This window comes from Callithrix jacchus, chromosome 12 (assembly GCF_049354715.1).
Source record: "Callithrix jacchus isolate 240 chromosome 12, calJac240_pri, whole genome shotgun sequence".
In the NCBI taxonomy this organism is placed as follows: Eukaryota; Metazoa; Chordata; class Mammalia; order Primates; family Cebidae; genus Callithrix; species Callithrix jacchus.
Genome location: NC_133513.1, coordinates 84,275,082 through 84,302,619, shown reverse-complemented (window position 1 = coordinate 84,302,619; position 27,538 = coordinate 84,275,082). Strand labels below are relative to the sequence as shown.

Genomic DNA, 27,538 nt, shown 5'->3' with positions numbered 1-27,538 from the left:
TAAGGCTGAGGTTTCCAAGTTTATTTAATATCTGTCTACCTAGATACAAACTCTCTTAAAACTGAGGAAAACAATGTCAAGATTCTACCATAAGACTATCTTATGGAAATGTTTACTGAAGAAAACATATGTCTAGGATTATCTTAATCTATCAGGGGCTTCAGTAACATGCACTTGATGGGGGTGCAGGACCAAATTGTGTATATCTTTTAAGGTTGACAGGATGATTTGCAAAAGAAGCTGCTTAAGGACAAGCAGAGATGGAAAAGGATGTAATTTGAAATTTGCTTTGCAATCTTGGTCAATCTACATTACACTCTACTAAATAATCAGAATAATCACAAAATATTGCCAAGGGTTCATGCCATTTTAGGGGAAAAAAGCATTCTGAATACAATTAATGACTGAAGATTATATTCTCCATGGACTTCATTCTAAGAGGCACTGGGAGAAGGCATCTGGTCCTATCTATGAATTTAAAGTTGAAATCCTGTACTGGCTCATTGTGCCCATTATTATGTCCTCATTTCTTGGCCCTTTTCACTGATGCTATTCACTCTCTTTTCTGGACTCCTGTTATTCTCTGCTTCATTAACTTCTAATGAGTTGAGATACAATACAATATAACATGTTTTTCCTCTTTTATTTTAGGTTCAGGGGTACATGTGCAGGTTATGTAAGGTAAATTGCATGTCATGAGGGTTTGGTGTACAGATTATTTCATCACTCAGGTGATAAGTAAGTACCTGATAGGTAGTTTTTAAAATTCTTCTCCTCCTCCCACCCTAACCCCTCAAGTAGGTCTCAGTGTTTGTCATTCCCTTCCTTGTGTTGACATGTACGTAATGTTTAGCTCCCACTTATAAGAATATATGGTATTTGGTTTTCTGTTCCTGTGTTAGTTTGCTTGGGATGGAGCCTCCAGCTCCATCCATGTTGCTGCAAAGGACGTGATCTTGTTTTTTTTTTTTTTTTTTTTTATAATGGCGGATAGTATTCTGTGGTATATGTGTGTCACATTTTTTAAATCCAATCTTTGCTTTGTCAATAGTGCTGCAATGAACATATGCATGCATGTGTCTTTATGATAGAATGATTTCTATTCCTTTGGGTATATACCCAATAATGGAACTGCTGGGTTGAATGATAGTTCTCTTTTAAGTTCTTTAAGAAACCTCCAAACTGCTTTTCACAATGGCTGAAATAATTTACATTCCCATCAGCAGTGTATAAGCATTCCCTTTTCTCTGGAACCTTGTCAGAATCTGGTATTTTTTATTTTTAAATATAATAATAGCCATTCTGCCCACTGCGAGATGGTATCTCATTGTGGTTTTGATTTGCATTTCTCTAACGATTAGTGATCTTGAGCATTTTTTCATATGATTGTTGGCTGCATGTTGTCTTCTTCTGGAAAGTATCTGTTTGTGTCCTTTGCCTACTTTTTAATGAAATTATCATTCTTATTTAACAAAAATCCAGTGAATCTTCTATGGTGGGCCTTATAAGATAAATAGAAACTCCTCTTTTCAGGTGGAGTGTTGTCCTTGTCTTTTGAGGCATACCATTATGGTGTCAGATCAAAATGTTGTATGTTTTTGATGGTCAGTTTTATTCAATATATGTGAGATTCCACTGGGAATCCCAGAGTTGTTCTCAATTCATGTTGAAGCTATGTTAGCTCACATATTCTTGAAATAATAATAATTATTGGCAAATTTTGGAAGTAATGTCACCTTTGTATTAAAATAGATTACCCTTTTAAAATTGAAAATGTTTTTTAATATAAAATATTCTAAAATATTCATTTCTTTTAAGGAAACAAATCTATAATTTAAAAAACATCTCTTGAATTTTTTTTAAAACTAGTAAAAGAACTTTTAATTCTCTTGAATTTTTTCATTTTAGGACTTTAATTGTAAATTTTGTGTAGAAAATTTTAAATTATATATAGATATTTTGTGTTTTAAATGTAATATTGATGATTATATAAATACTATTCAAGAAACAGCTATTGGGCATAACCTCTGCCTTGAAGAACTAAATGATTCAGATATAAAGTACAATATGATAACTAGCACATAACTTCTACAATATATTTGCAAAACTTACTGAAGACATAATAACTTTTGGCTTTACAGAGGATGTCAACATTAAACCGTGACTTTAATAGTGGTAGCTGGCACATGTCACATGTAAAGTGAACAACTGGAAAGCATAGAAAAAGAAAGGCATAAAAATGTATCTAAGGAATTAGCAAAACAGCCTGTTAACTAAAGCATGGGAAGAAATGAAAACTGGGAAGTAGCCTGGGGTAGAAGACTAGAGCTTTATTTTACATTCTCTAGATTCTAGAACTTAAACTGGTAATAAAGTTATTGCCCAGGGAAATATCATGATCTAAATAGTGTTAAAGCACATGAGTTTAATAAGATAAAATAAGTTAATAATGAGGTAGAAGTAACTTTACCAGGGTGAAGGCAGTGGAAAGGCAAAGAACAGATTCCAGTTTTAAAATGAAAGGAAGAACTGAGATCACTCAGGGAATGTTCAATGTATGGGGCAGGAGAAAAAATGATTATAATCAAAGTTATGTCTATTTAAATTAGCTTTAGAAATGATAAGTTATTTGGGAAAAGGAGTAAGCTGATAAGCATTAATGCAGTAACACTGCTAGAAAATATTTTAAATCCATCATCATCATCACTTCATATACAAAAAGCATGAGATTAAAAAAAAAAAGAGGACTAGTATTAGAGGCACTTCTGTTACTAATTATAGTATCCCCACCCACCCCAGATAAAAAGAAAACTCCACAAACAAACCATATATCCCAACTTGATGATTTTCCTAAAAATAGAAAACACATTTCACTTTTAAATAAAAATGAATATTAGACAACATAATACAAAGTAACTAGGTTCTAAAAGAGACAATGAAACACTTATATGACCTAGCAAAGTAAAAAATTGTTAGAAATGAATTATTAGTATGTCTCAAAAACTAATAAGAGAGCTTTTACTCAAAATCTCTTACATTTCAACGCGATGTTTACTCTGAAGATTTTTCTATGAAAATAACTTCATATGAAATAAATCTCCTGATTCCAAATGTATTATTAGTAGTATTTTCAGTAACCTTTAGATTTAAATTAAATTAGATTCAGAAATTTACCAGTTAGTAGAAGTTTCATTCTTTGAGATTTTAAAGTTCAAATCAGCCATTCCTCCTACAGGTACTCTGTCACTCCCTGTAGTAAAATGTAACAACTTCTTTTGAAGATCAAGAGGAAATCCAAGCACGACATCCCAAAAGTATCTAGAGAATACCAAAGGAAATTTACATCAAATGTCTTGATAAAAATCCTAAAATAAAATAATATAAAGGACGCTCTAAGGAAAAGACCTTCCTTAAACATACATATTATCCTGAATGTAAAATTAAGGAATGGTGAGCTTCTATATATGTATTAGACTTTTGACTAACATTATTATAATATTTTTATAAAAGTATATAAGTAGTTCAGCAGTAGATAGTTAAGGAACCATTTTTCTCCTGTATAACTTTCAAGTCTGATTTTTCAACACAGTGCTATTAAACTGCTATTTGTAAGGACAGCATCCATGAAATTCTAGGAGCAAAGTCATTTTTTTAAAAGTAAAATCTCTACACTTTTGTAGAAATTTGTTTCTGGAATTTTCTCCAAAGAGAGTGATTTCATATTAAAATTCTCATAGACTTTCAGAGATAAAATAAGAATGTGGGGCTCTCTAATATTTCGACTAACTTAATTGATTCAAATATTGTAAACTACTCAAATAGATGAAGCACACTCTCTTCTGTTCCCTCTCCACAACCCCGCTATCATAAGTATAAAGAGCTCACTTTATAGTTAAGTCCGTTTTTGCATAGCCATCATACTGAGTACTTCTCTGCAGAGCATACATATCCAGGTCAGGACTTCCACAGACCAGAATTTCAACCTCTTCTGGACGAAGCAGCTGCCAATAATTATCAAAAACAATAATTAAAGAGTCATGGTTTTAAGTGGAATTTTAACTATTTTCACTGGATCAAATCACAAAAGTCATGACTTCTCATAGTAAATCAAACCATTTTTGTTGAAGAAAAATCTCTGGATATATTTTTCTTACCAAGGCAAGATATTTTTACTTCTGAAGTTTACAGATACTGTAAAATAGTGATTAGCAGTTTGCCAGAAAAACAAGCAAATGACTTTGCACAAATCCAAATTATTCTTCTCCAAAATCCTGCATAAAGCTCCAACATTTACTGATCCACCTACCTCCTTCCAATATCCCACACCTCCTGTGTGCACTGTAGATTATGGGTACTTGGTTATAGTCTGTCTTGTGTCTCTCTTCCTTGTTTTTTCACCTTTTAGATGGGTTAGTCTACCGCCTATAAAGATTAAAGTTCTAAAAACAGACCATGCTATGCCATTTAGTTCTTATTTTCCCTCTGTCCACTCCCACAACTACCAGAGTGTCATAAACAAAACTTAACTAGAGCTTAATAAAGTGTTTCTTTTTCAAATGTATTTTCAACAGTAAATATATGACAGAGGTTTCTCTAAAACAAGCTGGCAATAATATAAGCCACTTGCTTTTGCCCCAAAGCAATTTCTATAGTCCATTTCTCTCTCCCATGAAAAATAATTCAAAAGAAAGACCTTACTCCAATCTCTCATAATAAGAGATATTATAAGAATATTATGATAATATTTCTCATAATAAAACTAAGGGCGATACAAGTGGCATGATGAAGTGTGCCCTGGTTAGTTGGGGTGACTGAAAGGTACCCTATGATACTTCTGACATGGTATTCTAAATAGTAGCTGACCCATATTCACATGGCTAAGACAAGTCAGACCAATCTGAGTCCACCATAACTCTGGAGACAAACGACTTGCTAAGGTTAAAAGGCAACTCAGAGTTGCTGAGGGAGACCTGAGGTAGCAGAAAGCAGCTATACATATGTTCCTCAATTATTAAGGAGTTGGGGCTTTTGCCCTGGAGCTACATGTTAACTGTGGTGTGTGCCTTGTCCTTCAGTATTAAGATATTGAGTCCATGGACCCCTTTATTCACTCTACTTGGAGAAAGTTTGTGAAGCTCTAGAAGACGTAGTAGAAGGGGAGAAAAAATGAACTGACTGGATTTTTTCCCCTCTAGAGAATTAAGGCTGAAATGAGAGAACTATTTTTGTTATTAGTTCTACTTTTAAAAAGTAGAAAATATTTTCCATTTTTAAAAGCTTATCTACTAAAATATTTAATAATTATTTGTTAACATGATAATATTACAAAACCTAACTTAAAGCTTGATTTAAAGTTTTAAACTCACCATTAGGGCATTTGAAGCACACACACTATGAAATCCATAATAAAATGCAGCAAACTGCTTATAGATGGATTTGTTCAGAAGGAAGTCCGTATAAAGCTGTACATATTCTGAAAAGCAATTTTACATCTGTTAAACAGTAAAAGCAAATGGGAAATATAAATTCATTTTAATTAAAAATGGTATTAACTTGCCTTTCCTATTTTGATTGGTAACTGAAATTTTATCACCACCTGGCTTTAAATTATAGGACTTGATTATTCCAAATTCTTCTTGGAAAACCTGATGGGAGATGCCATCACACATATTAATATGGTCGATATAATAACAGACTTTGGTGAACAGATATGTAAAATTTAAAAAGAACAGATTTTCCCCCCTCCCTTCTAAACACATAAACTATAAAAAGTCTTAAGCTCTTGTAATATTAAGCTTCTTGTGTTAAGAACAAGGGGTCATAAAAGAATGATAGGGTTAAAAATAGTGCCTTAACTTAACCTTGCCTATACAGTTAAATACTTTAATGAAGCACACAACACTTGTGTGGTCATCTGGATAATATGCGAGTCTTTGGAGCTCTGTAGCTCACTGTAATTTCCATTTCCCAAATACTGTAAAAGGAGTGGAAATGAGAGAGTTTTGGTCTGAACCATTAGTTTCTATTCCTAACTTCTAATGTTGAAGCTAGAGGAGAGGCTTACTTTTAGAAATGGAAAAGTTCTGAGAAAGTAACCAACTCAAGGGGATATATAATTGCCTAGAGAGCCTGACCCTTAGTGAATTTCATTAAGCACTTTCACTGACTGCTCATCTACACATGTCTACTTTATCAGGTTAAGGTCCTTTAAGACAGAGGATTGCATGTATTGGTTAATCCTTGTTCATCTTTTCTAACATTGGGTATTTAATAACAAATTTCATTGTTCTATATGAAATTTATAATTAACAGATAACTAATTGCCCTTAACAGTACCTGAAATGTTGAATAGAAATCTTCTTCAACATTGCCTTCGTGTGATAAGAGTTCACTTAATCCATGGGCCAACTCCTATAAAAAGTAATCTGTTATGACTTTTTCAATCAAATAGCATTAGCTAGGATAGTTAAGTGGCTCTTCTACAGCTCACTCATATGTATATAAAGATAATATTTGACATGTATTTTCCAGGGCACAAAATGCTTAATGATTTCTACCACCCAGAAGCTAGGAAAAAATTCATTATGGGTCACAGATGGGGAAACTATCCGGTTGAAATCACAGGGACATAACTCTGGGGTCTATTCTTAAGCAGCAAGCTAAGCATACCTCTAATGTAGTGTCCATCATAATTCACTGCTATCTGCCACATTATTGTTTATGAATTTGTAGTATTTCTCTGTATCAATTTATATTCCTACAAAAATCTGCTAATGTTTTAGGACTCATATTTTAAACATAAAGCATATAGTTCACGCATGTGGATGCATGAATATACGGTTCATTACATATACAGTGCCCCCCACCCCCAAAGAAAACATTAAGCACACTAAAACAAACATTTTTCCGGCTGGGTGCAGTGGCCCGTGTCTGTAATCCCAGAAGTTTGGGAGGCTGAGGCAGGCGGATCACTTGAGGCCAGGAGTTCGAGATCAGCCTGGCCAATATGGCAAAACCCTGTCTCTACTTAAAAAAAAAAAAAAAAAAAAAAATAGCCAGGCATGGTGGCACATGCCTGTAATCTCAGCTACTTGGAAGGTTGAAGCACAAGAATCGCTTGAACCCAGGAGGCGGAGGTTGCAGTGAGCAGAGATGGTGCCACTGCACTCCAGCCTGGATAACAGAGTGAGACTCTGTCTAAACAAAAAAAAAAAGAAAGAAAAATTTTCTTACAGTATATAACTGAAGTTATCCATAAATATTTAAAAATAGAAAAACATGCAATATTTCAAAATTTTTAATTTTTATGAAAAATTAAAAGTTTTAAATTATTAGAAAAAGGTAAATAACAGCATGATTACAATGATTTTCTATATTTTACAGAATGAATTTTCTCTTCCTTTAAAACCACAAATTTTCATGCAAATCTAGGCTGGCATAGATTTGATATAACTGTCATCATTTAAAAATTATTAATAAAAACTATGTCACTGTTCACATAAAGAAACTAAGCTGAAAGGTTTAATAACTAATTCAAGCTCACAGAGCTAGTAAGTGGCAGAGCCTGGATTCGAATTACCGCCTCTCTAATGTCCAAGTCTATTCTACTGAGTTGTAAGAGCTTAAGAGCACTGCAAAGTGGGTGACAAGTCTCTCTGAAGGAGAAAGCTAGATGAAAAAGGAGATGAGTTATAAAGATAGAAGAAAACCTTACTTAAAAGTAAGAATACCATTCGGAGAAAAGAGACTGTACGGGTAGAAAACATGATTTAGCCTTAAAGGATGAGTTATTAATAACTTTATACTTACAGGCATAATTTGACATAAGTCGTCAACGGTAACACTGCAGATGCCTACTGGTATATTTTGATCACTAGGAATGATGGGAGGGCTCAATAATTTCTTGTAACAGCAGGGAGGAAAACGAATATCCAAGGTGATGCTGTTATAAACAGCTAGTCCCATAAGCTATGCATACTAAATGTTAAGCATTAACATAAAATCCATGACAACAAATGAGTTCTGAATTATGCATCAGTCTATTTCTTGCATACTTTTTTCAGATTTAACACTGACTTTCTAATTAGTCTCACATATTTCCTTTCCCCTCTTTCATTTATTTCCCCTTTATTTTACATAATATAATTCCTTGATTACAAAAAGTCATGTAAAAAGGAGTGGTTTAGTTGATAGTATTCAATGATTTCCCTAGAAAAGTTTATCTAAAATCACAACAGACAGCAACTTCAGACATGCCTGTAATTACTTAACATATAAAAAAAATTTTCTAAATTTAAACAAAGATGTTGGCAATTTTATAAGCAGCAGCAACGGTTTACTGAGTAGAACTCACTGTAGAATACTGATTTTGGAGATAGCCATTTTAGTTATTTTAAAATTAAATACAGACTATGTGTGAAGAGCTGTTGTTAATAATATCTCAATGTGCAGTTTGTCCCCTAATACCCTTTCTTTTATTAATCTGGTCTCTCAATTTCCATATATATGCTTTATAATTTATTCCAACAGATGAAGAGCTAAATGAAATAAACATATGGATATAAACATGCTATTTATAAATTAATAGGATAGATAATTTCCAACAGTAAAACTTGAAAGACTTGTTACTTGGAGTTTCTCAGTGTCAAAGTTAAAAAGCTATAGGTGTTATAAATTTTGCTCAGGATTATTTATTAGTTATATGGTGGAGTGTAACATTCATTTATGGAAAGAGGTTTTATATCAAATTTCACAATATATCAACAGTCAATTATTACATAAAGTTATTAAGAAGTAATTCATTTTATAGGCTCATAAGGAAATCTAAACATATGGACTAAGTAAATTACTGAAAATAACTTTTAAAAATTGGAAGACCACCAAAATTTCAATTTGCTAAGGTGTAATGAAGGCTGATAATAAGGCTTTATACTTCAAAATCATTGTATTAGAAACATACCACTGTCAGAACTACTAGAATAACATATCTTTGGTCCTGAAATTTTAAACCTGGAGATATATATGAAACCAACTATATTTTCTCAATGGTCATACCTGTTATTTCTCAAATTTCAGTTCCCAACCCCTTACTTGACCACAATCCACTCTCATCTCACATTTCTCCAATATAGTATCATGCTTTTACAGCACCAATTTTGCTTTCTATAGGTTTTATATTTGTGTGTGTGATAAACACACATAATAATGAGAGTAGCAATTATAATTTTTACACTTAATTGTTTAACTTGAAATATGGAACATCTAAACATGCTTAATATGCTCTTTTGGGTAATGACTAAATAGGAACGAATGTCTATTGCAAAAAAACAATTAGCAAATTCATAATTTTATGTATACTATCACTTAAAAATATAACTTAAAACTTTATTATAAATATTAGAATCAAAATATCATCCAAATCTAAATTGTGACTTATGAATATAAAGCATGACAAACATATATGTATGAAAATTTAAATATGTCATAGTATAGTGACAAATATCAATGATTAGGGCCTTCAATGAAGTTGAAACATTTCACAAATGATTACTTTAGATACTAGAATATAAACAGAGTCTTGGAATTGTTAAGTGTTATTCTTTTTGTGGAATTTAGCACTTTGGACTTTTAGACATGACAATATATACAAAATTTCAAGCTGAGTTTACTATCTCAATGTGCAGTTTGTCCCCTAATACCCTTTCTTTTATTAATCTGGTCTCTCAATTTCCATATATACGCCTTATAACTTATTCCAACAGATGTTAACAAAGACAGACATTCAAAGATGGCTCTTCATTCATTTTTGGATGGTATTTCCATAATTTTCAGTGTGCTCATTGCTGCTCTGTAACAAGCCCAGCACAATATAGCCATTTTTATTCTCATCATTCTCTCAGCTTATAATATCCCACTACTCTCATCAGCCATATGTTAATCAAATATAATTGTTCCATTTTTAAATCTCTATTCTCTCTGGGAGAAATACATTGTGTATTTTCCTTCTCAGAACTCCTTAGCACTTACTGCCATATGGTCATTTGACTCTGAGAACAGATGAAGAATTTCCCCCCGGCTTTAAACCTTCTTATCTCCAGTGCTTGCTTATTTATTTACTCTTCCCTCCTTTCTTTCACAAACAATTATATTTCTTGGAATCTAAAAAGCTAATGTAAAAGGCATCTTGTCCAGTCTCCTACCCAATGCAGAAATGCCCTTTACGATATACCTGATAGGAATCACAGGCTTGCAAATGGACTTATAAAATTTAAAAAATACTATAAAATAACACTATATTCTTTAAATATTCTAATTCCATTCAATTTTTATGGATCCTTCCTTTATGTTTCAGGATTTGGAGGCATGTTAAAGAGCTAGATTTAATTCTCCCAGTTTCAATTCAGTAAACTGAGGGAAATGAGCACAAAGTGAAAAAACAGAAAAAAAACTTCACTATAAATGGAAAATACTTTGATTTTTAAAAAAGTACCTTAAATTAGTGATAACTTCAATTATATGTGAAATAGGAAAGAACCATTTTTATTTTGAGATAAGGTTTTCAGAAAAAAAATCAAACTCATTTCTTTCAATTAATTAAATCTACTGACATATAGTGATATTACACAATGAAGATTACTGAAAATCTAATAGTACATTTGACAATAATACTTAATTTGGATAAAATGGTTAAAGAAAACAGTTTTCTGAAATACAGATAAAACCTTTAAAAATCTCTAATCTATTAGCACCTCCTAGTGGAAAGTTTAAAGGATACAATTCCAACCAATCGGAATTCAGAATAGTTGTCACATTTAAAGCTGCTAAACCAATGGCAGTGTGAATCCTTGTGATATGTAAACATGCCTAAAAAAAAAACACAAAAATAACTGTATTATTAACATGATTGAATTTAAAAAGTAGTAAACATGTACATGGCATCTCATCTATTAGAAGCTAATCAATTCAATAATAATTCTGTTATAAACCATCTTTCATGTTAAAATTTCAGATTTATTTAAGGGACTATATATTTGCAAATCTCAGCAAATATAAATATATATATTAAATATATAGGGAGAACATTTTATTTTCTTGAACCAAGGGTAGAAACAGGGTAAAGAGAAACTAATCAGATAACTTTATAAAAATTATAGTTTCATAGATTATAGATTATGATCAAAATTAATTTTGAGGATATCTGGAGACTTCAATTTATCACTGTCATCCCTATTTCCCATCACATACACATATAGAAAAGAAAGAAAGCTAAAGAATAAGGAAAACACTCAAAAGTCTCCTTTGAAAAGTTTAACAGATAGTAAGGATTATAAAGGTAGTTTCTGTAAAATAAAAATTAAATTTCAAAGGCTTATTTTTTCTCCATGAATTCTTATTTATTAAAATGACCCATTAATGAAAGAGGCTTTAAATGTTACTATAAAGCAAACTACAGTTTTGAGTTTTAATTTGAAATGTTTTTTATTTCAATGACAAATTAAATTTTCATGCATTTGACTTATTCAGAAAAGATATAGACGTCTTCTCATAAATGTTTAGTTTTAATCTTGATACATTTTGTGTAAGATTCCCAGTAGGAAAATCAACTAATCATCAATCAAACAAGTTTTTAAAATGTAAATAACCATCCTTAAACAATTATTCAACATTTATGATTGACAAAAAGTCTATAAAATCATAAAGTTAAAAATAAGGCTGACTATTTGACTCTAACAATTATGAAGAAACATGGTTTATAAAAAGTATATTAAATACTTACCATAATCTGGATGAAAAATTTGGCGAATGAGAAGAAGGAACCATTCTTTAGTCAAACCACCCATATCCAAACCAGCTTCCCCTACAAATGTAACTTTCAACTTCTTTTTCAAGTCTGCTCTTTTCCGGGTTAGCTATTTGAAGACATTATACAGGCAGAGGAGAACAAAGGGCAGTGAAAAAAAGAATTAACTTTTTAAATCCTGGGAAATGTGTTACATAGTCTTTTTTTTTTTAGATAGAGTCTTGCTCTATTGCCCAAGTTGGAGTGCAGTGGCACAATCTCGGCTCATTGCAACCTCCATCTCCCCAATTCAAGTGATTCCCCTGCTTCAGCCTCCTGAGTAGCTGGGACTACAGGTGCGTGCCACCACGCCTGGCTAATTTTTTGTATTTTAGTAGAGACAAAGTTTGAAAATGGCCAGGATGGTCTCGATCTCCTGACCTCATGATCTGCCTGCCTAGGCCTCCTAAAGTGTTGGGATTACAGGCATGAGCCACCGCACCCGGCCTTGGCAGTCTTTAACTTACTTGCCATGGTACAAAACTCCATCCACCCATTCATCCAATAAATCTGCCAAACACTGTGCGAGCTAGGTGTTTACTATGTTTTATAGATCAGGAAACGGAATTACAGAGTTCAGATACTGCCTCCTGGTATCTACTGCCTTCAAATTTTTAATTTAGCACAACATAAGACAATTCATTTCTTTTTGTTTTTTAACTCCCCATCAATGCTAAACTTTGAAAAATCACATAGCTAGGGCTGGGTGTGGTAGCTTGAGCCTGTAATCCCAGCTACTTGGGAGGCTGAGGTAGGAGGATGGCTTGAGACCCTGAGACCAGGAGTTTAAGGCAGCAGTGGGCTTTGATTGTACTACTACACTACAGCCTGGGTGACAAAATGAAACTTGTTGCCAACAAAAGAAAAAAAAATCACATAGCTAATCAGCCATTATCTTCTAATAACCATATATTAAGATCTAGCTGAAGCATTTTTATGATAATACATTAAAATGCAAGCAAAGTATGCTAGAGGTGAATAGGCCCAGTATAATATAGGTCAGACCTCTAATTTTATATAGTCTGAGACCTGGAGAAGTTAAATGACTTGTTACACATATAACCAGTAACAAAGGTGGGTCTGGAATCTAGGTTATATACTAAGAAACATTAATTACTCATTTAAGTGTTCTACATCAAATCCTTTTCTGGGGCATTCATGAACTATTAATAAGCATACAAACATGAATATAAGACAATTATGAATACAGACCTGATTTTGACTATGGTATCAAAATTTAAGGAAGCTTGGTATTTAACAAGATCTTAAAAAAAATTTAAGGAAGCACACTTATTGGCATACAGAAATAAAAATAAGTTTACCAGGGCCTGTTGGGGGGTGGGGGGTCTAGGGGGTGGAGGGATTGGGGAGGAATAACATTAGGAGAAATACCTAATGTAGATGATTGGGGGATGGATGCAGCAAACCACCATGGCAGGTGTATACCTATGTAACAATCCTGCACGAATTGCACATGTATCCCAGAACTTAAAGTTTAATAAAAACAAAACAAATACTACAGTAATCAAAACAGCATGGTACTGGTACCAAAACAGAGATATAGACCAATGGAACAAAACAGAGGCACCGGAGGCAAAACAACATACATACAACTATACAATCTTTGATAAACCTGACAAAAACAAGCAATGGGGCAAGGATTCCATGTTTAACAAATGGTGTTGGGAAAACTGGCTAGCCATGTGCAGAAAGCAGAAACTGGACCCCTTCCTGACACCTTACACTAAAATTAACTCCAGATGGATTAAAGACTTAAACATAAGACCTGGCACCATAAAAACCCTAGAAGGAAATCTAGGCAAAACTATCCAGGACATAGGAGTAGGCAAGGACTTCATGAACAAAACACCAAGAGCATTGGCAACAAAAGCCAAAATAGACAAATGGGACCTAATGAAACTCCACAGCTTCTGCACGGCAAAAGAAACAGTCACTAGAGTGGATCGGCAACCAACAGAATGGGAAAAAATTTTCGCAGTCTACCCATCTGACAAAGGGCTGATATCCAGAATTTACAAACAACTCAAGCAGATTTACAGGAAAAAAACAAACAAGCCCATTCAAAAGTGGGCAAAAGATATGAACAGATACTTTACGAAAGAAGACATATATGAGGCCAACAATCATATGAAAAAATGCTCATCGTCACTGGTCATCAGAGAGATGCAAATCAAAACCACATTGAGATACCATCTCACGCCAGTTAGAATGGCGATCATTAAAAAATCTGGAGACAACAGATGCTGGAGAGGATGTGGAGAAAAAGGAACACTGTTACACTGTTGGTGGGAGTGTAAATTAGTTCAACCATTGTGGAAGACGTGTGGCGATTCCTCAAGGCCTTAGAAATAGAAATTCCATTTGACCCAGCAATCCCATTACTGGGTATATATCCAAAAGACTATAAATCGTTCTACTATAAGGACACATGTACACGAATGTTCATTGCAGCACTATTTACAATAGCAAAGACCTGGAATCAACCCAAATGCCCATTGATAATAGACTGGATTGGAAAAATGTGGCACATATACACCATGGAATATTATGCAGCAATCAGAAATGATGAGTTCGTGTCGTTTGTAGGGACATGGATGAATCTGGAAAACATCATCCTCAGCAAACTGACACAAGAACAGAAAATGAAACACCGCATATTCTCACTCATAGGTGGGTGATGAAAAATGAGAACACATGGACACAGAAAGGGGAGTACTAAACACTGGGGTCTATTGGGGGGAAAAGGGGAGGGCCAGTGGGAGGGGGAGGTGGGGAGGGATAGCCTGGGGAGAAATGCCAAATGTGGGTGAAGGGGAGAAGAAAAGCAAAGCACACTGCCATGTGTGTACCTACGCAACTGTCTTGCATGCTCTGCTCATGTACCCCAAAACCTATAATCCAATAAAAAATTAAAAAAAAAACAAAAACAAAAAAAACCAAAAAAACAAAACAAATAAACAAAATAACAAATTTTAAAAAAAGTTTACTAAGATTTTTATGATAAATCATATTATAGAATTTTAAGCTTTAATTAATATCATTTTGGAATAAATTATACCTCATCAAGTGAATCGCTAACCAGATGTGTCCGTCTTACTTTCATATTTAGAAATAACATATTCATATCAGGTCTCTGTCTTCGAGATACTTTATCCACCAGACTTTGCTAATTAAATAAGAAAGTAAAAATTTTTGCTTTTACTTAGACTATAATTTCATTTAAAACATTTAAACACTCTAGTAAAAATAATTATTGTCTATGCCATTTCTTATATAAACAATTTTATAAAAATAAATTATACACATTTTGATTTGTGAAAATGATTATTATTATTTCATTTTGTAACAATGATAACCAAAGGGGATCCAAAGTGGAGGACCAAAAATCATTCACCTTTTATAGTAAAAAATGTTGCATCACAGTCTCCTCTCTTAAATAGCGAAGTTTTCTGTTTAATAAATATAAATATAAAATGGGAACATTTAAAGCAAGCTATATTTATGATGATAAACCTGGACTTAGGATTTTTTAGATATTGAATTTTCTCTAAAGGAACAATTAGTCTACTTTAAAAAGTGACTTGTCAACATGTATCAAAGACCATAACAATGTTCATACCCTTTATCCCAATAATCCTTCCACTAAAAATTCTAACTTAGAACATATTTTATACAGTACAATGTTTAACATAGCATTATCTATAAAAACAAAACTTTAGAAATATCTTAATATTTATACTGAATTAATTAATACTGAACTAATGAAACATAATACAGCTAGTAAAAAATAATGGTCATAAAAACTATGTAAATAGTACAAGGAAGGTACAACAGAAAAAAGTAGAAAATAAAATTGTGTTTACAATACTATTTCAACTCTGTTTCTTTTAAAGATACTATAGAAAAAATATAAAAAGAAAATTTACTAAAATGTTAATGGCTTTGCTTGGGCAATGGAGATGTAAGTGACTCAAAATTCTTTTGTCACCATTTTTCAAAATATAGGCACTAAATATGTGAAAAACAATGTATTTAAAAATATAAGGAATATATGGCATTTTTCATATAAAATCTACATGCTTATATATTTAAATAGTCTTAGACTATATCTCTTTTTGGTAACAATGAAAACTATTGTGCAGATTAAAGATAAACATTTCAGACTTCTCCATTTCTCCAATATACAATGCTAAATGCTATTAATAGCCTTTTGCTTCTCTGTGTCCTCACTTATCAAAGAAGTTTGCATTCATAGGATAGTGTGCTGTGTTGCGGACCGTTTTTCTGTTCCCAGTCTAGTTCCTGGGCACTGTCACATTGGAAATAACTAATAAACAAATTTATGCTAGGATGCTAATGGCAAACAAGGTTAGTAGCTACTCCTCCCATCAGGAATTCATATTTACTGGAAAATGCTCCAAAGGAAAAAATAACCCAGCAATGATACAATTCTCGACAGTCTGACTGAGAAAATTATTTTAGGTTAGAAACTTCTTTTGTATATTTAGATTGTACCATTTAAGTTCTTGCTTACACTATTTGTAAGACTGTCCTTGTATCAAAATAATCACCAGTCATTAAGTCCAAGTGATATGGCAATTTACAAGTTAAAATGTTGGGAAACACCCATAAAGAGCTGAATGCCACTTGACTCTCAATGTCAAGTGTCTACTCATTCGTTTCCATGCTCTGCAGAAAACTTAGCCTGTAACAGTCTACAACTGCTACTCTCATTCTTTAAAGTAGAAAAATTCCACAAAAAGATATTTGATTTCTTAAGTGTGAGTGACACAGAAAAAACTGCTTAGTCTTGCTAGTTTAATACAAACTGCTCATTCTGTTATGTACAAAAGCACTGTAGATTTTTTTACAAATATAAAAAAACAGTAGACCAAGTTGAAAAAAATATTAAAAAGGCGCATGACATTGTATGAGTACAACTAACAGAAAATGTCAGAGTAAGTAGCTATCTAGGCTAATTATTGAGCCAGTATCTACCCAAGATCAAGTAACAATTCTGGTGCTGAAGATACCTGTTTAAACTCATTCTTCAGGGGGGTAGTGTGACTTTGGAATTCCCTTGATGGGCATAGGCAATAACATTTCTTCTAATATTCCCATATTCAGTATAAGATGACTTTGAGATATCACCAGTTAGTCAAATCTTTTGTCCTTCTCTGTGATAGAAAGAAATACTCACCTTCTGGGAACTGAATTACTGAAGAATAAACATTCTTATTTTTTATAGTATTTTGATTATAATTTATGCTTTAGGATTCTTTTTATATTCTTGAACAAGATGGAAATCATTTCTTTTTACTCTAAATCTCTTTTTCAATTTAAGAAGACCACAGCCAAGCTTCCCTCTTTTAAAATGTGAGCAATTACATCATACAAGCAGATGATTGAAATACATAATCATTTAAGCATATAGTTTAGAGCTCTAACAAAAAAACCTCATTGAATCTGATATTTATTAGATAAAGTACATAACTTTACTGTCCTGAGCTGAAACACAAGGGGTAGGGAGTGGTAAAAACAGACTGAGTGATAACTTCATACTGCTTTACAATTTGCCTAAACTCAGTCTGACTGCTATTTCCAGCTTCTGTGGGTGTTCCTGTACTTTGATTTCCTAAGAACCAATAAAACGTCTTTCACATTCTTGGGACATATTTCTCAGTCCTCCAAGATATGCTTTTTGTTACGTTTTCTACTTTTTCAGTTTTTTCTGATTTTCATAAAACCTATAAAATGTTTCAGTGGTTTGCCTAATGACACTCAGTTTCACTGCAGCACTCAATGCTCTGCTGATTATCTAAGGTTGGTGGTATGGTATCTGCAAAACGAGGTCCAACAAGCTCTCAGTAATATAAATCTGTGAGAAGCATTTACTCTTCCTATTATATTTGTAATATAATGAGAAGCTGATCAGAAGAGATGAGTTAAATCTTGTCTCCCAAATTGTTAATAGTTTTTAAGCGCTTTTTGGGTGAGTATAACACAAATTTTGCTTTTAACATTCCTGATTATGCTAGAACAATTCACAAGACATTTAAATTATTTATTTACTATATTGATTATAGTCAGCATAAATATGTTTTTATAGCTGACTTACCCTTGCGATGTTTATCATCTGTTGCTCTGAGTCTCTTTGAATAATGATTTTTTTTGCAGCTATAGAAATAACGAATGGGTACTGACAGAAGGAAAACCTGCTCAACAAGTGAAAAAAGAAAAAGCAAAATGGTGTATTTTTAGCAAAATTATACTAAGGGAATCTAAGGTACCCCTTGTAGCAATATAAAACATTACTTCTGGATTGTGTTTTACCATATACGAAATGATTGTATGTGCATCACTTCTTTTAATTCTCACAGCCATGTGAAGAATGTATCATTACTAGAGATGTGCAATCCATTTATTCTCTGCAGAAGCTACATCAAAGGTTCTGAAATGTGTGCTAACCACTTACATTGTCTATACAAATAATTTCAATGTATATTATCACCTGTGAAAAACAAGGCCCACACCAGAACCAGGAGAAGTGTTGGTGAAATAGTACAGAAAACCCATGTGCTCAAAATTAATATAAGACTCCATCATTATATGGCAACTTCTGATGTATGAGCTTTAGAAATGAAAAAAATCTAACAATAACTATAGTATATAAAAAGTAAATATATTTTAAGACCAATAAAAAGACATCAGAAATGTATGTTGCATTTAGCATTATATTTAATGGTGTGGTAATGGGAAACGGTATGTATTTGTAATTACACATTATAATCAAAAGTTATGAAAATAACCTCTCCTAGGCTAGAACATTCTATGCTACACAAAAAAGCCACAAACTACACAGAAATAAATGCATTTAGAAAGAACAAATATGGCAGCAATGACACTTCAGGAGTTGGACTGCCATTCAAGGGAACTACAATGAATCCATCAGTTACAGCTGGAATCCATCTGAGCACAGTTGGGTGGTACAACTGTGACCACTGAGAAAAAAGGCATTATGAGGAAAAAGGATATAGCTTTAGTGTAAACTGAAAATGAGATGGCTTTTACCATAGGACAAAATTGTCAATAAATGTTAAAAGTTCTTCAGTACTGGTATATAATTACTTTGAATCATTAATGCTAACAAAAATTGGAAATAAAAAGAAAATACAATGAACTTAGTAAGATATGTATTAGTTTTATTATGTATTTTAGGACAGTGGTTCTCAACCTTTCCCTTGTCATGCACAAGAGAAATGATACTTTGTGAATGATACACTGAAATAAACAGATGAGGCTATTCGTGGCCAGAGTGACTTGCCATAGGGCTCCTGTCTCCTTCTAGGTTCAGGCTGGCTACCCAAGGGTTGAAGGGATCTTAGTATTAAAACCCTAATGTAACTCATTCTTGGTACACCAGTGTTGCGGCACAGTTTAGAGGAAGCTCCACATTATAAGATGTTATCACTGAAATATGCACAATAATTCTTGGAGTTTTGTGATTGTATCGATAACATGTTATTAAAATGGAAGGAAAAAGCATCTTTGTAAAATAAAATTTGCCAAGAAAATATCCATCACACTGACTAGGGTCCCCAGTACTTAAATTCTTATTCAGTTCTGAGTGTTCAGATGTGCTATGAGATGTGTCCAGAGGCCATTCTGTTTCAGGCCATTTCTGATAAAGAGGGTCCTTGAAGAGTATAACCAATTTACAAACTAATCTGGGGTTTTGAGGTTACTTATATCGATACCGTGTCTCTTTACTCAGATTCTTCTAGAATTAAATTTAATCTCCTGAACATCTCATGGCCTGAGGAGAAATTATGTTTGGAATAGTCTTGCTAGTTTAATCTAAACTAGAAGTGTGGCTATAAAGTGCAGTGAATTAAATAATTTGGTGACTGTTTTACAAATCTATTAATCATTATGATAAATAAGCTCTGGTGAGGCCCTTTCTCTTTTTATATTGCACCTAATGGACAAAGACTTTTTCTTACAAAAGAAAGGAGAAATGAAACGAATCTGTGTGTGTGTCTGTGTGTGATCAATATATTAGATAGGCATTTGCAAACCATGGCCCCGAGACAAATAATGGCCTACAACCTGTTTTTGTAAATAAAGTCATTTGGGACATAGACACACTTATTAATTTACATCCTGTCTAAGGCTACTTTTGTGCTAAAATAGTGAAACAGAATTTCTATAGCTTGTAGTGCTGAAAATATTTACCATCTAGTTCTTTACAGAAAAATTTTGTTTACCCCTGTGCATAGAATAGTAAGAGATAAGAAACTGCATACTAAGATAGAACCTCTCCCTTCTTGAAAAGATTCCATTAACCAAACCAAAACCAAATTATCATGTATATAAATTCAAAATGTAACATAAAAAGAAATTACTTTAATAAATATAATGGTGTTTCAAGGCAATCTGAAATGTATTTATGTATTTATATATAAAGGTATATGTAAACTTCACATAAACTTAAAATCTAGTCATTCTTTTGAATAGTGTTTCATTTAGGTGGATAATCAAAGGAACTTTTATTCATACCTGTGAGAGTTTCCAAAGTTTTGCCAAGTATGATATTCTTCCATGAGATCAATGTGATCCAATGTAGAATTATAGAAATCAGTATAAGGAATAAGGGGAGGGTGAGCTAAATTGTTTGCAGTATCTGTAAAGATAAATTCTCACATGAAGACCTTTTCCAACATGCACAAGATTCATTCTAATTATAAAAACATAATTTTAACGTCTACTAGGTAGTCTTCACCTAGAAACTCCTTTTTAAATAACTGCAGCTCTAAATGTAAAGGGTAATTTTTAAATTGTGATATAAATGCAGCTGATAGTTTCTTATTAAAAAAAAAAACTTGTAGTGAGGATTACAATAGTATTAAAGGGAATATGCAGATGGCCATTTGCTCCCATTTCTGTGTGTTCTCTCCTAGGGGTCCTCAGTAGTTAGTGGAAGTTTTTTTTTTTTTTTTTTTTTTTTTCCAGAAATCACTACATAGAGCAGCTCAAATGCACTTAATTGCCATAATACAGAATACTGCCCACTAAAAGGCATAAAGTTTTTTTCATGCTTACAAATTGTGAAACATAGTATCAAAGTAGAAAATAAAGTACAACTTTTTCCTTCACACTTTGCAGTTTACTTTATGCGATTCGTTTTGCTTCATGTTTTTCACATTTTGGTGCTTTTTGTTCGTGATTTTGCTATTTCAAAATGGCCAAGTGTAGTGCTAAAATGCTGTCTAGTGTTCCTAGCAAGAAGGTTGTGATGTGCTCTAAAGAGAAAATATGTATGTTAGAGAAGCTTCTTTCAGGCGTGAGTTATAGTGCTGCTGGCCCTGAGTTCAATGGTAATAAATCAATGACTTCTATTAAATAAAGTGTGTCTTTAAAAAAACACTCACAAAGCAAAGTTATATATTGATTGGTTGACAAAAGCATAAAGCTTTTTTCATGCTTATAAAATGTAAAATTTATTATCGAAGTAGAAAATAAGTTACAACTATTTCCTTCAAAGAAATGATTTAAAATTTAAGAATGCCTCTATAGTCTTTTGAAATCCTTAAGAAATATCCCTAATATGTAACAAAAGAAAAGTAAAAAATGATAGAATAATAAAAACCTACTAAGTAAAGCCAACACTTTAGCAGCTGATGGAATCCACCAGGAACACTTTGTTATAGGTGGAAATTCTTCAGGCTTTGCAGGAAACAGGCGTAAAGAAATAAATTGCAGCAATCTCTCTACCAGTTGTTTGAACCTCTTCTGGGACAATCTGGTAAAGATTTCAAAATAATTGCAATCAAAATTCACATTTTCTGTTTCCAAAATTATCTGTTAGATATCAAATTGCATCTTAAGCCACAACATTTTAGACTATTCCCTCAAATTCTGTTTCTTAAATTGCCAAATATTTGAAAAGATACAAAATCTTACCTTGAATATTATCTTAGTTAAATGAGAAATAAACACCAACATTACTATAAAGTTAGTAACATTTTATTTTTAAGACTCAATATTCAGTCAGTCTTCATTATTCATAGATTCTATACTTCTACATTTGCCTACTTGCTAAAATGTAATTGTTAATTCCCAAATCAATACTTGTGTTTCTATGGTTATTTGTGGAGATGTGAAAAACGTTGAGTCTCCTGACATGCACATTCCCAGCTGAGGTCAAAGTGATGTTCTGCCTTCTTTTAGCTCAATAATCTCTCTTTGCAAGTGTCCTTTATGCGATCCATTTAGCTTCATGTTTTTCACATTTTGGTGCTTTTTGTTGGTGATTTTGCTATTTCAAAATGGCCATGCGTAGTGCTCAAACGCTGTCTAGTGTTACCAATAAGAAGGTTGTGATGTGCCCTACAGAGAAAATATGTATGTTAGAGAAGCTTCTTTCAGGCATGAGTTATAGTGCTGCTGGCCCTGAGTTCAATGATAATCTTCAATGACATCTATTAAAGTGTGTCTTTAAAAAAACACTCATAAAGCAAAATTATATATTGACCTCTTAGACAAAAATGTGATCAGAGGATCACAGGAACCTAACCCTGCATTTTCTCTTGAAGCAATGGTTCTGTATTTATTAACTCTATGTTTGTGGTGATTTTATAGAATATAACTGCTATGACTAATAATTTACTGTATTTAAAATATCTTTTGGAAATATTTTGCCTTTCTGGTTTTTATCAGTCATAGAGAAGTCATTGTTCATGTGGGCATAGTTCTGTGAAAAAAGTATTATGCTTTTACAAATTGATATTGATGGCTAACCTATATTTTACAATGACATTTTTAGTTAAGGAGAAAGCACCATTTAAATAATGGTAAAATTCATGAATTTATAGATAGAAAATAAAAAGACATATATTAAAATAGTAGTGTCTGAGCAAATCTAGTTGCCATCTTTGAGATATATAAATAAACAATAGTAGGAATATGCTATATAAAAAGTGAAGGCAGTAGACAGAAATTCTCAACAGCTTGTGTAAGCAAATTGGTTACTTACATTAAAAACAGATTTTTCATTACCCTTTATATAGTACTAAAGTAGATTTTTATAATTGGCTTTTGAAGCACTGCGAATATAAGCACCATTTCTAACAACCTGAAAATATTTAAATATATTTTATTGTAAAATTACTAATACCAAATTTAAAACTGTGAGACTAAAAAAGTTCTTAATATCATAGAATGATTTACTTTTTAAACCAGTGAACTAGGAAATGATGGTCAGCTTCCACTAAGGTAGCTATCTGTCGTAGCAAGTGAGCATAGATGACATACGTAGATGTGTTATTAAACTGAGGATTCTGAAAAAGATATTAAAGATAATTGTGTTAAAATTCTGTTAACATGTAAAAGGAAAGACACTAAGCTTAATAACTGGTAAATTCAGGAAACAAAATTTGAGATTATAAAATAACAATAATCTATTTGTTATTCAACAGAGACTTTCATTTATACTGTGGCTATACAGTGAAAAGAGCATGGGCATGGAGATAAGACAGATCTGAGTCTGAGGGCTAATTCTACCATTTACTAGCTACGTGCCCTTAGGCATATTCCATACACTTTTATTTTCAATTTCTTTATCTGTAAAATGGGAATGATATTATCTATCTTAAGGGTTGTTGTGAGTATTGAAAAAGAAAACGTATATAAAGCACCTTCATAAAAAGTGCCTTCGTAAATGGTACCAGTCACTATCATCCAATTAAAAGCATAAAACCTGGATTTTCTTTGATTAAAACCTAGAAAAATGAAGAGCTGGTTGTGAAACTTTTGCCATTGTAAAATGAGTTAGCCTCATATCTCACAAAGAACAACGCGAGAACCACATACAGCTTCTGACAACTTTTAAATGATAAAGGGACACTAAAGGAATACTTGTAAAGTAAGAAAAACCTCTAGTTATGTTTCCAAAATCTCAAATTCTAGCACAATGTACATTTCAGCACATCATGGAAAAAATAAATACTATTGAAAAACACCTCCTAAAATTGTGAAAAATAAGAGAGAACCGTGTGTTTTTCAAAACTGACTGACAGAACAACTCAAAATTTGGGACTGACTTTAATTGATAACTTCATCTGGTGATGGTTCTTGAGAAGAACAAAATATAACCAGAGCTTATGGCTGATCAATATACTCACCTAAAATTTGAGCTCTGAGTCATCTTTCTAGCTTTTACTATCCTACATATCTTTATTCTTTCTTTTTTTTGTAGTTTTGAGTTTTGGCTCTTCTCTTACTTCTCTATTTTCCCTCCTTACATTTCTCTTCTTAACTACCTTTGGTCATTTTTGCCCCTCTTTTCTACTTTTTCCTTTTCTTCTTTCTCTACTTTCTATATCCCTACCCTGCATATTTTCTTTCATTAGACATATTAATATTATAATACCATAATATTGTACTACACACGATACTTAATATAGTTTTCCTTACTTTTAAATGAGATAATAATATACGTGGACAACTTTTATAAATTGTAAAGAATAATGTAAATGTATTACTAGTATGCTAGCTATGGTAATAATGTATTTCTTCCTCAAAAAATAATAAAAAGTAAAAATTACTTTTCATTTGTCTGGATCTTAATTTCTTTTTTTATCTATTAATCTGTGTCTATCAAGAGGAAAAGGTTCATCATCTTTGCTTTACAGCAAATTAAAAAAAGAACTCTTATCTTACCATGAGAATTCTAACTGAAGTTATTGAAAAATAGATAGTGAAGTGAAAAACATACTAGAAGGGAAAATAAAAGAAAATCTTGAAGCCCATTAAAACTAGTTACAAGAAAGAGGTTTGAATGGAGGAGGAGGAAGTGTTTCCATTCTGTTTGTTTCTGAATACTCTGGTGGAAACTAAATCAAAATTTTAATCTTACATAAAATTTAGCTTCTGATTATTTATTTGTTATGGCTTTAATCTTCTGGTTACAGGTAACTGTAATTCTAAAAAGAATCAATAATGTTGCCTAAAATGGTACTTAATATTTAATATCATTTCAGATATACATGTAGAGATTGTGGTCTGACTTAGACAACTTCAACGAAGTTCTGGTTCTCTTACCTGTAAAAGTATAAAATATGCTCTCAGATCATCTTTTGTTCGTGGACTGAAAAAGAAACAAGAATAATTTATTATGGATGAATGTTTAATCTCATAGCATCTAATTTAAAAAGACCAATAAATGTTTCTATGAAGAACTGAGTTGAGAAAAGCCAAAAACTAGGCTTAAATTAAAATGAGTTATTATTGAAAAGTGACATGTCCATAATATGCTGGGAATACAAGTGCTTCTGTGCCTCTCCTAGGCTGGTTCTGAAGATAGCTAAAGACTGAGCTAAATAGGCTATAACATTTTGTGAGGTAAATATGATTAAATCTGGAAGTAGTTAGGAGTGTAATAAAAAATCATCAATTTTAGAATACTTAGGTTTTTGTTTTAATAAAGGATAATCTTTACTAAAGAACATTTATGTATTAAAGAAAGAAAATATGCTTGTGTTTATAGGTCCATTCCTAAAGTGATATAGAAATGTCTATAAATCAAATCACACTTTGTATGTATCTAGTATGCTTCCAACAGAAAGAATCATGAAAAGTAAGTAATTTTTTCCATCTTAATCTGAATTCTCATATTATCAGATTTGACCAAGAACTTTTGTTACTCCCAAGGCTAATAAGGGTTTCTTGCCTGCTCAAGATCTAATAGGTAAATTCTCACAGATATCCGGAATTAACTTCTTGAATTAAAAATGGTTCACCTCTATGACAACCAGATGCAATTCATGATTCCTAACTGGGTCTTGGATTGAAAAACAAAACCCAGATTAAAGCTTTTGTTATTATCTATGCTGTCGAGTGTTTCTTTCTTGCCCACTCAAGATCTATTTGTATATATCATCTTTGCCTCTAAGTCCTTTCCTATCCTATCTAGAACTTCATAATCTTGCCAAGGTCATTTATGCCCACATAAATTATCAGGCATGTACAATAAATTTTATGAGTAGGTTTGATTTATTAGAATTTTTTAAATGATATTTTTACTATAAATATTCAGGAAGCAGTTAACCTCAGTTTGGCCTTAACTCTTCAGTCCTCAGACACTTAACTGAGAAGTAACAGGGGTTTCTTCTCTTTGAGGCTAGTAACTGATTTTCAGAAACATGAGATATAGGAAATATAATACAAGAAGGTCAATTTTCTTATAATAAGCAAGAGTTCCTAACAGAAAAACAGGCAAGTCTGCAATTAAAAAAGGTGAAAGTACATGGAAAACTTATAAAAGAATAAATAAAAATGGCAAACAAATGATAAAATGTTAAGCTTATTAGTATTAAGGAAAAGTACATAAAAATGAGATCCACTTTTCGTTTATCAAATTAGGCCAAGTTTTGTTACAAGGAGATACCACTGAGGTCTCAGTCAGGCCCTCTGCTGTTAGAAGTGTACATTATCAAAACTGCTTTGTGAAGAAATCTGACAAAATGTATTAAGCGTCTTAAAATGTTTACACTCTGATACGGTAATTCAATTTCTAAAACAATTTACATAAATACTCAGAAGATTTTTGTACAAAATATTCACTGTGGAATTATTCATATAAACAACCATTCTTAGAGAATGGTTAGGTAAATTACAATACATTCCTATTCTAGGTTATTAGTCCGACATTAAAAGTGTGGTTTAAGAAGGAAAATGCAAACAAATTACTAGAGTAATAAACTAAGGAAAATACCATTAAATTAAAAGTCACAAGAAACTATACAGTATGATTTTGTTTTAAAAACATGACTAGAAAAACACTGCAAAATATTAATATTTTTTTCTTTTCTTTTCTTTTCTTTTTTTTTTTTTTGAGACAGAGTCTCACTCTATTGCCCAGGCTGGAGTGCAGTAGCATGATCTTGGCTCACTGCAACCCTTGCCTCCAGGACTCAAACAATTCTCCTGCCTCAGTATCCTGAGTAAGCTGGAATTACAGAAATGTGTAACCATGTCCGACTAATATTTGATTTTTACTAGAAACGAGGTTTCATCATGTTGGCCAGGCTGGCACCTTCTTCTTTATACTTCCCCGACTTCTCCCTATTTTTTATAATAAGCATGAATTTCTTTCAAAATCAGAACAATTAAAATATTAATATAAACAACCATTAACAATTAAAATATTATTAAAATATATACGGTACATGTAACATTACATTGAAGAATTCTACTTAGGTATTACTTATTTATTTTTCATTATTTTTTTCACCACTAATGAGGAGGTATTACTTTTAAACTAGACTTAATATGAACATGTGAATTATAATTAATGGCATTCCTTTGGCTTTAATAGAAGTTATTATTGAAATAATATACTTTAATATACATTAAAATTTGTACTTTTAAAAGTATATTTTTATTTTATGCATATTCATGGTTCAAAACATTATCAATTAAATTGCCCATGATTCCTTATATAAGTATCTAATATTTAGTACTGAGAGAAAAAAATACTTTAATAGCTGGCCTTATGTGTCCTTATATTAGAAATGAGGAAAACTTTGCTCTGGCTACCAGGAAGCCCAAGGCTAAATTCAATGCTCATTATTTCAGTTAGGTTACTGAGGTAAGTACCCATTCCATTTTTGTTATGCA

At 32.3% G+C, this 27,538-nt stretch overlaps 1 protein-coding gene across 3 annotated transcripts in view; it reads right to left on the bottom strand.

Annotated features, from left to right (window-relative positions):
* The window catches only part of HECTD2 (HECT domain E3 ubiquitin protein ligase 2), a 104,974-nt gene that overhangs the window by 4,019 nt on the left and 73,417 nt on the right, over positions 1-27,538 (bottom strand). For all 3 annotated transcript variants that reach the window (XM_078346000.1, XM_035268456.3, XM_002756395.7), the window contains exons 7-20: positions 24,962-25,007; positions 23,090-23,199; positions 21,514-21,662; positions 20,420-20,543; positions 17,979-18,075; positions 14,919-15,026; positions 11,777-11,909; positions 10,775-10,863; positions 7,810-7,968; positions 6,337-6,411; positions 5,558-5,645; positions 5,367-5,473; positions 3,886-4,001; positions 3,175-3,318 (exon numbers count right to left, since the gene is read on the bottom strand). In XM_078346000.1, the coding sequence (XP_078202126.1) occupies positions 3,175-3,318; positions 3,886-4,001; positions 5,367-5,473; positions 5,558-5,645; positions 6,337-6,411; positions 7,810-7,968; positions 10,775-10,863; positions 11,777-11,909; positions 14,919-15,026; positions 17,979-18,075; positions 20,420-20,543; positions 21,514-21,662; positions 23,090-23,199; positions 24,962-25,007 (1,545 nt within the window). The remainder of the gene's footprint in view (positions 1-3,174; positions 3,319-3,885; positions 4,002-5,366; positions 5,474-5,557; positions 5,646-6,336; positions 6,412-7,809; positions 7,969-10,774; positions 10,864-11,776; positions 11,910-14,918; positions 15,027-17,978; positions 18,076-20,419; positions 20,544-21,513; positions 21,663-23,089; positions 23,200-24,961; positions 25,008-27,538) is intronic.